This window comes from Medicago truncatula, chromosome 1, assembly GCF_003473485.1.
Source record: "Medicago truncatula cultivar Jemalong A17 chromosome 1, MtrunA17r5.0-ANR, whole genome shotgun sequence".
Classification (NCBI taxonomy): Eukaryota; Viridiplantae; Streptophyta; class Magnoliopsida; order Fabales; family Fabaceae; genus Medicago; species Medicago truncatula.
Window position 1 is genome coordinate 36,921,418 of NC_053042.1, and position 12,211 is coordinate 36,933,628.

Here is a 12,211-nt window from a genome sequence, read left to right on the forward strand (position 1 = left end):
TATTTGCAGAGACATCTAAAAAAATACATAAAAAGGATCTGTAAAGTTTCATAGCATTTCGAAGTCGTTTAAATTTATTTTGATTTTTCAACCGAAACGTGCAAAATTGAAATTTTGTTCCGCGTAAGCATTTACTCACAAGTCAAATTTAGTTCCCAAATTTTGTAGGCATGACTAGAACATGATAAGAACCTTCACAATAAAATTTTATAATTTTTCAACGAGATACAAATTAATTATAAATTGTTTAAGAAATTCATAATTATGAGAGAATAAAAATTTATAATTAATTTATCCCTGGTCGAAGAAATTTAATTTTGAGTAAAGTTATATTTTAACGTGCTAAACATGTATGAAAAAATAGTGAAAAAATTCAACATGTAGGTCACATTTTTAGACTACATGTATATTATAGGGTGGTCAAAATTAAATAAGAAGAAATTCAAGTTACAATGTTAGAATATATGTTTTGTATTTTATTGGGTCATTTTTCAAACATAAAGTATTTTACAGGGTCAATTTGAACAATTAACCCTTTAAAATAAGAGAGATGAATCTGTCAATAGAGTGCTAAATAAAATTCCAAGACCTATTTGTGTGTGACAATTTTCAGATTGTCCAAATTTTTCTTTTTGTAAATATGTTAATGGGCTTTTAGGTTGGGTCTAATGTGCAAAAATTATCGATCGGGCCCGCGCGACCGCCCGGGGTCGCCATACGGTAGAACCCCCCCTGCATTCGTCTATCTACCAAAAAAAAAAATAGTTACACCTTACAATTAGGTTAGGATTAGAATTAGAATTAGGGGATTAACCACTTGTGCGTGTTTTTTTTTTTTTTTTCTTAGATGAAGTAGTAAACCACTGAAATCAAACTCACACACAACTGTGATTTCTCAGGTTTGAATTCGGGTCATAAAGTTTGGCCTTACAGTTTCGGCATTTATCAGTTGAGCTAGGACTTCTAGACAACCACGTGCGTGTTATCTAGGAAAATATAGTAAGCAAGAATTAATAATTTATGCAGGAAAATCTAGTAAGCATTTAGTTCCTTGGAATTAATAACCGTTTGCATGCATGCCATCACGCATCGCTTGCACAATCCAACGAGACAGCATATAGATACAAAACCGAATTGCCAAAAAATGAAGATTGTAAGCAGATGGGCAGACGACCCATATTTTGATAACGGGAATAAAGCCGACTATCAACACGGTAACAAGTACACACACCAACAATTTACTGTGATAATCAACCGTAAATTCGCGGTCATTTCTAGCACAACATTAATCCAAAATCAATCACAAAGATTGATTAGAATTTAAAGACAGTGTAGGCAGCTAACATAGCCAACAATATCACAGCAGCTGCAACTGTAACATGAATAGCTAATATTATTCTATAAAATATGCATGCATTACGAAAACGATAATATGTGTCAAAAAATCTCAATATTTTAAAATTTGATCGGTTTTGATTCAGTTGTTTAAATGTATAATTTTACTATCAAGAACATATATGAATTATGTTTCAAATCAGTTTAATAATTTAAGCAACATAATTTCAAGTCTCGTTAGAGAATGATCTAAGTCTTTCGATATTAAATAAAATTTCAAAATACTCCCTCCATCCTAAATTATAAGAAGAAAAAAAAAATCACACTTATTAAGAAAACTAAAACATAAAAATTGGAAGTATAGTTTTTTGTGTTTTCTTTGGAAAAGTTTTATAAGAAGATGTAAAAACAATTTTCATTGGCATTGGTTATGGAAAAAATGAAAGAGAGAGAAAATTGAATATAATTTGCATTTAATTTTATGAGAATAAACAAAAAAATTCTTAAAAAAGATAAAAATTTGTCTTTTTTGCTTATATTTTGGGAAAAAAAATGTGTTCTTTTTTTGCTTATATTATGAGATGAGGGTGTATCATGGTATGTGGTGTGTTGCTCAAATCTTCTATTAAGTGAGTCAAATTACATAATCAACAATGTGCAAAAGATAAGGAACCCTAAAAGAACATATTTGGCACTTTACCATTAACAAATTGAAAAATTATAGGTGTTCGAGAAGTGTGTGGCACGTTTGACCGAGTACATCTTTTTTATATGACATGGATGAGTCTCTTAATTATATAATTTTTGTGTGTATGCATATATATACACTAAATTAAAAAAAAAAAATTGGTACGTCTGAAAAATAATATGTGATCATACATCTAAAATATTGTCTCTCTCACACAAACACACACACACACACACATATATATATATATATATATATATATATATATATATATATATATATATATATGTGTGTGTGTGTGTGCGCGTGTGCGCGCGCGCGTCTGTGATTTAAAAAAATATCTACAAATAACAATATTTAATTGAATGTATGTATGTGTACCTCTAAAAAAAAAATGTTAACTTCTATGTTGAAAATTTGTGAGGATGGATACATATGAACCTTTATCATAAGCTTGGAAAGATGGAGCGGGTAGTTGGGATTGTGTGTGTACAACTAGTTGTCATTTTCTGTAGATGTGGCGCAATAGAGAAGTGCATGGTAAGACTCGAATTCGCCCCAACCACCCTTGATGTAGTATTATGGATTGGGTGCAGCAATATAAGCAAGCAGATAATAGTGTTGTCGGTGGGCAAAGTAAGCATCGAGTGGAAGTTGATATTATGTGGAAGAAACGAGAGGACGGTTGGATTCGGTTGAATAAAGATGGGGCTAGTAAAAGAGATATTTCAGCCGGTAGTGGAGGGCTTTTTTGAAATGCTGAAGGAAAATGGATTAGTGGCTTTTCCCGTAACTTGGGTAGATGTAATGCGTATTTAGCAAAGCTTTGGGGAGTCTTTGATGGTCTCCAAATTGCTAGACAGAGAGGTTTTGCAAAGGTTGAGTTGCACGTTGATTCAAGTGTGGTGGTGCATACCCTGCAGACAACTAAGGATGGAAGTGTTGTTGGTTGGTGTCTCATTCAAGAAATTTGCCGATTGCTTGCTCTGGAGTGGGAAGTGGAGATTTATCATTCTTATCGTGAGGCGAATTCATGTGCAGACGCTCTTGCGAACATGGGTTGTAAGCACGCGTCTAGGTTGCGTGTGTATGAGCAATGTCCAGCTAGGCTTAGTTCTCTGGTGTTAGTTGATGTTATGGGGATAGCAACCCCTAGAGTCATCTCTGTTTAATTTTCTCTTTTTTCGGGCTTAAGCCCCTTTGTTTCCCAAACAAAAAATATGTGTAAAAACTTTTTTATAGTTACACAGACCAATTAATTAAACTCTAATATTAATTCAGCCTGACCAAGAATCGTAAATTCATGTGATATATTAGTGTAAGTGTGCAATCTATGTTGGATTTATTAGTGTGTACTCTTTACTCTCAAGGGTCTCGTTTTTCGCTCATTTGCAAATTATAATAATTTGCAAATCTCATTCTGATTCTTGCACCATTTAAGTAGAATCATATTCAGTTACATAGGTAGGGGATTCATGAAGACAACCAAACCTCAAGGTCCCCCACCCTTATTTTTTCCCCTTCATTTCCTTGTCTACATCGTCTTTACTTGTTTATTAATTGGGTCATTTGCTGGAACCAGGTTCTTTCTAGAAAAAAATGTAACCTCGTTCTAGAAAAACTATATACAGAAAATTCTTAAATCTTAGTGGAGGATAATATATTGTATCATATGAAATATACGATTTTATACTAATGTGGGATCATTGGAATATTGATTTTGCCCAAGTAAAAATAATAAGCAATTTGCTTTCACATTATGACTCACAACGATTGATTTCACCTTTTGACTTTTTGACTGATCAAATGTTTTCTAGTATATAGTTTTGTTATTATGAATTTCCTTATAGTATACTCACAACGATTGATTTCACCTGTTATAAAATAGATGTTATTTTTACTATTTTTCTATGTCTAATTGTTTTTAGCAACAATTCTTTTTTAACAACCAAATCTCTACACAAGATAAATAAGATTGCAGTTAGACATTCACTTCTAATCTCGAAGTAAAAGTAACTGATCTACCGGAATCCATTACACAATAAATATTAAAACTTAAATTATTTATTATTATTTTTCACTAACATACCTCTATTTATTGCATTTCAAAATCCTAAATACTTCATTAATTATAATTAATTAGTTTGTTTTAATAAATGAACTATATACTTCCACCATTGAAAGCAAAGTTACCGATAATTTCTTTAATAATCGTATAAAACTTAAAAAAAACACCATTTTAAGACTTGGTGAGTATATTTTCTTTGCCACAAATTAAGTAGTCTTTCTTTTTTTCTTTCTGTGTGCGGCTATTAGTGAAATGAATTCCAAAATAATAACGATAACGACGTGGAAAAGACACACTTTATCAGTACTTGAATGAGAGGTCAGAAATGTAAATTGAATTTCAAAGCTTGTCAAAGCCACCATGTTGACCATCCCGATACAATGGACGTTGAAACTTTTCAACATGGTCAATAAATTAAGTTTTCCAATTTAGAAACTTCTTAATAATTAGCACGTGCCATTGATGCTCACGTGCCTATTAAGATTGTGTCTCTAGTTCCATTTTTTCAACCTTATATAACACAAATTATGTCCTAACCTTATAACCATGCATGCAAACAACAAAACCAAGAAAAACTAACCAAAACAAAAATTTAAGCTACGTACCATGAGTGAACATGGATCAAAGGGAGGGGCCAAGGACGATGGCGGAAATGTCAAGTACCGAGGCGTTCGCTGCCGGCCATGGGGAAAATTTGCGGCCGAGATTCGTGATTCCAATAGGCAAGGTCAGAGGATATGGCTTGGCACTTTCAACACTGCTGAAGAAGCTGCAAGAGCTTATGATAGAGCTGCTTTTAATATGAGAGGTTCATTTGCAATTCTTAATTTTCCAAATGAATATAATATGTTTGCTGGTGCCGGTTCCGGTGCCGGTGCCGGTTCTGGTTCTGGTTCTGGTTCATCATCTTCAAGGAATGAAAATGCTGGCAATGGAAGACAAGTGTTTGAGTTTGAGTACTTGGATGATAACTTATTGGAGGAGCTTCTTGATGTTGAGGAGAAAAAGAATAAAGGATCCTGAAAATCTAATATACTAGCTAGTATTAAATATTTTAATCAATGCTACTCATGAACATAATGTTACTTAGTTACTATAAAAACTAGTAATTATGCACGTTTGTGTGTGTAATTGACCTAGTTGATATGGTAATTTAAAGTGCGTACGTAATAACTAATAAAGTTTTTGAAGATTGGGTATTTAAAGTTCATTCATTCAATTAGTTATGGCTTGTTTGCATGTTCACTGTCACTTTTCATGTTAACAGATTAAAATTTTGTGTTAATTGATTAAACATTGTAATCCTCTCCCGCTCGTATTGTTTTTTTTTTTTTATTACAAAAGAAAAAAGATGTGGAGTATACTCCTTTGGTCTCACAATGAGGGTCATAGTTGTAAAAAAAATTATATGTTCAACATATACAAAGTAAAATTGTTTTGCTTACATCATATACAAATATGTATGTGTAATTTTTACTATTAAATCTACGAGTCATATCATATCTCATTTGATCTCTTGGAACAATTTTAGCACCATATGATCACAATTAATGCACATTCAAACGTCTTACAATTATTAGCACAATAGTCAAAATTAGTTAAAAATAGTTTTTGTCATCGAAGAGATTACTAAGCTGAGTCGCGGACTAGGTCACTCTCTTTAAGATGTTTTGTGGCACTGCCTAAAATTGTGCAAGCAGACTATCAATCATGACGCCCCTAGGAGAAAACAGTCCAACTACAATTGTATCAGAGTCCTATTGCACTATATGATCTCTTTTAGAAATACATCTTCAATATATGGTGCTAAGATCACTCCAATATGGTATTGATACCACTCTATTATGGTACAAAGATCACTCTAATAATGTACTAGGACCACTCTAATACGGTGTTTCCACCACTCTAACCTCTAACTTATACAAGGGCTTAAAACATAAAAAGGGACTATATTCTTGAGATCATTCTTATTTTCCGAGGGTACACTTTATCTCGAGAAGAACTATGATCTTAAGAATACTCTTATGTTCGACAAAATTTACCGATTAGACTTTGCTCTTAAGACAATTCTTAATTTCGAAAGGATGTTATTTCTCGAAACACTCCTTAAATCCGATAAGATATGAAAAGAGGGAGAAGAAAAGAATAACTCATCACAAGTTAAAGGAGAAAGATGACAGAAAAGTTTTTTGAAAACTCAAAAAAACTTTTGCTGTGAGTAAAAGTGAGGGAGAAGAGCTCAATTTATAGCGACGGGTCAAATATACGTTACAAATTCAAAGACTAAGATTAGTTAACCGTTACAAAATCAATGGTTTGATCTCACCTCATAAATGAACACTAATGTTAAAAGTGACTATAGGGAGGACGTATGCAGACGTGTTTTCAACATGCGCTGGCATGTGCCAAACTTAAACTAACACATGAAAATCACTTGACGTGTACCAAAACAAAAAATTAAATTAAATAAAATTAAAATTAATTTTTTTTTTGACAAATTTAAATAAAATTAATTAAATTTAATGTTTCGGGTCTTTAAAAATAATACATCCATTACATAAACTTTAGGATTGTATGCAGTCATATTTGATATGAGACAAAAAATTCAATTCACACAATAAACATACATATAGTGAGTTATGAATCCAATGATGGAACCAATGTACAGGACGCAATGCATAATTTGCATCGTATGTAATGATTGTCTCAAAATAAGTGCTGCAGTCTTTTTTCAATGTAATAATATACTCCCTCCGTCCCTTAATAAATGATCCAGTTGACAATATACATTATTGACTTGACATATTTTGACCACACTTTTATACTAATTCACAAAGATAAATAATATCATGTAAGATGTTGTTGGATTCGTCTCGATGAGTATTTTTAAAATATTAAATTTTTATAATTTTTTTTAATAGAGAATTGAAGATATCAAAGATAAAACATATGCATTGGTATGTGTGTCAGAGTCAACTAGGTCATTTATTTAGAGACGGAGGGAGTAAAAATAAAAAAATATATATTCTCCGTGCACTATCATGTCAAAATGAAGGTGAATACACTAAATCACTAATTATGGTTAATTTGGCAAAGTCTTAGATTCTCTTTCTTTCATTTTTTATTTTTGAAGGGGTTTCTTTCATTTTTTTACAGTCACTCTATTTATTTATTTATAATTTTGTTTTAATTTGCTTGAAATATAAACAGACGAAGTATATTTTTTTAAAAGAAAATATTTATCGTTTTTCATTAGCTATCAAGTTTCAGATACATGACGGTACATCATCATAAACGCGGAAGCTAGCATGAGATGGGGCTACCCTAACTAATTCATGAGCGAAAATTGGCTTGCCTCCTATATATATAACTCGACATGAGAGTTCTGAAAGTTACAATCGAACAACTGCCTACAAGTCTGAATAATACAACCTAGTTCACTGCTATCACGTAAGTTTAAATTAAAACGTTCAACAACATACTTGGAATCCGAAACAAAATCCACATCGTCATAATGAAGATTAACCACCCATTGTAGCGTTGTGTGAAGTCCAACAGCCTCACCAACATCAACATCACAAAGAGGAGAGAAACAGTCAGTCTTAGCCATGACAAACTCACCCTGATCATCACGGATGCATATGTCAATACCTACCATATTCAGAGAGTCAGAAAAGGAGGCATTAATATTACATTTGTACCTACCATATGCCGGTTTCTTCCACTCGATGACAGGACCGTGAATAACACTTCGGTTGAGCCGGGATGAAACAGACGAAGTATATCTCAATCTAATTAAATTTATGAATTGTTTATCTTTTTTATTTGGCCTAGTAGTCTAACGGCTAAAAATTCACCTCATAAAGATGAATAAATGAAGAATTCAAGGTTTGAACACCAACCACTCTATATATAATGTCATCTACCTACCAATTAAGTTAGGCTCACGGAGACGGATCCGTTTATATTTTAACTACATTAATGACCTTTTTATAACAAAATTTGTACACCATTATTTTACAACAATTTTGATGGTACACTAAAAAATTCTAACGTATCGGCATATCCCATTGAAATACCTAAATCATAGATAAAAGAGTTGTTTTAAAACAAATATTTTTTATCATTTACAATTATAATACCTATCTTTATTTTGTTTAAAGAAAATTAAATCCCATTGATCAAAAGTGAATTTCTTTTATTCTTAATTTTTCTGAATTTTTATTATTCATAAAAGTTAATATTTATTATTTTTTAAGATAAAATGCAAAAAAGTTAGTACGATTCTTATAGACAATGAAGACAATTTCAATGGTACACTCTAAAACTTGAGTGTATTGGACATCTAATCTTTAAATTAATAGTTAAATTTTTGTTTTTTCAATTTTTTCTCTATAATTTAAAATTATAATAACTAAATCTTATTTACCAAATGTATTCGGGAATAATAATTATTTATTTTTTTGATAAAGTAAGAGCACAATGATATCGAAGAGAATATATGGTTGCACAACTAGACTCTAATTATTTGTGCACGTATATATTATTAAAATAAAATACATAAGAAAAAAAACTGGGAGACATAAATCTAACCTAGTAAATCCACACCAAAGTGTACGTTGAACCGAAATGTGTAATACTAAAAATTAAAAAAAAACACTAATAGTTCAACCTTTAATTAATTCTAAAACTAATCAAAGGTCTTTATCTTCATAACTGTAACCGGTCTAAATTCAATCATGAAGATTGAGATATATATATATATATATATATATATATATATATATATATATATATATATATATATATATATATATAAAAGACCTTCTCTGATTTCTTTGGCATGGTGATCACAACATAAACTTTGAATCTTACAGATCTCAACAGATCCAGGATAAAATCAGAAGCCAAAACAGGAAGATGATCACAATACCTGTGAGACAAATCGTTGAAATTTTTTCTGAATTTTTATGTCTCTTAATAATGAACATTGATAATTTTTTTAGAATAAAACATAAAATATTTGATATTATTTTTATAAATAATGAAATGATCATTAATTTATTGATTTATGTAATAAGTGTAGGGGTACACTTCGATTTATGAGTGTACCCAAGCACAAATTCAATGTGAGGACAATGGGGTCACCCGACCCTACTTGCCTCCACTTGGTTATTGTGTTTTTAACCTAAAATAATATATTTATCCAGTTTGATCCCATTTATATTGTATTATTGTTTTTACATAGTTCATTCATAACATTAAAAAAAATTACAAAACTAAGAAGGATCCTAATAATGAGTGTTCTAAGAACACTTGTTAAGAAATTAAAAGAAATTATTCTTAATGGAAAGTTGTTATAATTATTATATCGATAAAAATAACGCTTATTTTTAAAATAAAATTTTCTTTTATGAAATCTTTAACCAATTCTTAACACTGTGTTTGGTAGAGGTGATTTATGAGAGAGAGAAATAGGTGAGAGAGATACAAAAGAAATGCAACATTTCTTCTGTTTGGTACAACAGAGAATTAGAGAAGAGAGAAGAGACAGGCATGGGTCCCACTACTTTTAGGACTCTCTCCAAACTAGCAGAGAAAGAGGGAAGAAAGATCCACTTTTTTGTCATCTTCCACATTTACCCTTTGCTTTTTTCTCTCTAATACTTGTTTAGTTTGATTTTTTTTTCTTTCAAAATTAGTTAGGCCAAAACATATGATTACCGAAAATAAAAATAAAAAGAAGTATCAAACATAAATCCATTGTAACGTAGGTTAATATTTTTCTTTGAAAAAGGAATAAGTTAGTTATCAAAACAAAATACAAAAAAAAATTATAACAAAAAAAGATACAAAATTATCATGTCATAATTTTTTATTTTAATAGTGAATTCAACGCAAACATAAGTATACTGAATATTACATTTAATAAAAATATTAATAAGTATACCAAATAATACATTTTATTAATTACGTTGCATTTTAAAATAATTTTATTTAGAAAATCAATAATAAAATATTATACATTAGTTTTTTTAATTGAAGGATATTTTTGTCCTCTCATAAATAATTACATTTCTCTCTTCTCACTTTCTATCAAACCAAACAAGAGAAGAAAGAGAGAGACACTTCTTTCATTCCTATTTCTTATCTCTTTCTCTTATTCCAAACAATGCCTCATTTCTTCTCTATTTCTCACATCTTTCTCTCTTCTCTTACTCTCTCTCACCTGTTTCTCTCTTCTCATTTTCTTCTCACAACCAAACACACCCTTAAAGAATATCATTACCAAGATCATAAAATTACTATTATATTCTAAACTATTCTTATATTTGTTGAAAAGACTCTCTCATTGACACTGATGATTGAAAAAATAATTAACTAGGGTTATATTTTTGCTACTCCACTAGAAATGAAAAAATATTTTAAATAAATCAAAATTTTAAAGAAATTATAATCTTAACTTATATAATTTTTTCATGCTTACGTATTTATATATTTTTATATAAATTTTTATGATATAACTTTAATCCCATCTATTAAAATTTCTAGACTCATCACTTAGTATACCATAGAAGCTTCCAATGATATAATTGAAAATATAAAAAAATCAACAAACGACTATTTATTTCATAAAAGTAATGGTTAATTTTTTAATTTATAAAAGAAATATATCGATATACTTCAATTTTTGAGTCTACGGTAAAAGTTGTTCTCACCTTAAAAAAAATTGGTCTAACCATACATGTATTTCAATTAAATGTAGTGATTTGACCTTATTTATAAATATCTATATTGTGCTTCTCTCAAAAAAAAAAAAATCTATATTGTGCTACAAACAGTTTCCATGTACAAATCTGGTAAAATAACAATAATAATAATAATAATTATTATTATTCCTTCAAAAAAATATTATTATTATTGTTGGTTTTGTTGTTATTATTATTATTATTAAAATATATTTTATTTCTTAAAAATTTGGTCAAATTATACATGTATTTCAATTAAATGTAGTGATTTGACCTTATCAATATCTATATTGTGCTACAAACAGTTTCCATATACAAATTTGGTAAAATAGTTTTTAATATTCTTCACATTATTATTTTATTTTTTTTTATTATTATTATTATTATTATTATTATTATTATTATTATTATTATTATTATTATTATTATTATTATTATTATTATTATAATTTGACCTTATCTCACTATTTTAATCAGAAAAGTGGTAAGATACACATATTATTTAATTAAAAATTTCTAATAACCTGTCTATAAATAACCTGCCTGCTAACAACAAAACCAAGAAAACTAAGAAAAACAAAAAATTTAGCTACCATGAGTGAAGATGGACCAAGGAGAGAGGCCACAGACGGCGGCGGACATGTCAAGTACCAAGGCGTGCGCCGCCGGCCATGGGGAAAGTTTGCAGCCGAGATTCGTGACTCCAATAGGAAAGGTCAGAATAAGGTGTGGCTAGGAACTTTCAACACTGCTGAGGAAGCAGCTAGAGCTTATGATAGAGATGCTTTTAATATGAGGGGTTTTTTAGCAATCCTAAATTTCCCAAATCAGTACAATATGTTTGCTGGTGCAGCTTCTGATTCTGGTTCATCATCTTCAAGGATTGCAAATGCTGGCAATGGAAGTCAAGTGTATGAGTTTGAGTACCTGGATGATAATTTATTGGAGGATCTTCTTGATGTTGAGGGGAAAAAGAATACAGGACCCTGAAAATTTAATAAACTAGTAATAATAAACATTATAATAAATGTTACTCATGAAGATAATGTTACTTAGCTACTATACAAACTAGCAATTATGCACGTCTGTGTGTAATTCACCTAGTTGATATGGTACTTTAAAATGCGTAATAACTAATAAAGTTTTTGAAGATTGGTAAAAATTAATATTCCTATGACTTTTAATTATTAAGAGTGCATTCATTCAATTAGTTATGGCTTGTTTGCATGTTTACTGTCATTTTTCCTGTTAACAAATTAAAAGTTTGTGTTAATTGATTAAGCATCGTCCTCTTCTCCCTCTCATTTTTTTTTTTTCACAAAAAAAATATGCATGTGTAGATACTCTTTTCGTCTTGTAATGAGGGTAATA

General features: G+C 30.1%; 2 protein-coding genes across 2 annotated transcripts; both read left to right on the forward strand.

Moving 5' to 3' along the window:
* The first annotated feature begins 4,628 nt into the window (after positions 1-4,628).
* LOC25484426 (ethylene-responsive transcription factor ERF096) lies at positions 4,629-5,281 on the forward strand. The gene has a single exon (XM_013613234.3). It carries the CDS (start codon positions 4,698-4,700, stop codon positions 5,112-5,114), a length of 417 nt encoding a protein of 138 aa, XP_013468688.1. The 5' UTR covers positions 4,629-4,697; the 3' UTR covers positions 5,115-5,281.
* A 6,136-nt stretch (positions 5,282-11,417) lies between these two features.
* Positions 11,418-11,830, forward strand: LOC25484428 (ethylene-responsive transcription factor ERF096). The gene has a single exon (XM_013613236.3). The coding sequence runs from the start codon at positions 11,435-11,437 to the stop codon at positions 11,828-11,830; it is 396 nt and encodes a 131-aa protein (XP_013468690.1). The 5' UTR covers positions 11,418-11,434.
* Positions 11,831-12,211: the final 381 nt, after the last annotated feature.

Coding starts and splice junctions, on each gene's coding strand:
- LOC25484426 (XM_013613234.3), top strand. CDS start 4,698: ATGAGTGAACATGGATCAAAGGGAGGGGCCAAGGACGATGGCGGAAAT.
- LOC25484428 (XM_013613236.3), top strand. CDS start 11,435: ATGAGTGAAGATGGACCAAGGAGAGAGGCCACAGACGGCGGCGGACAT.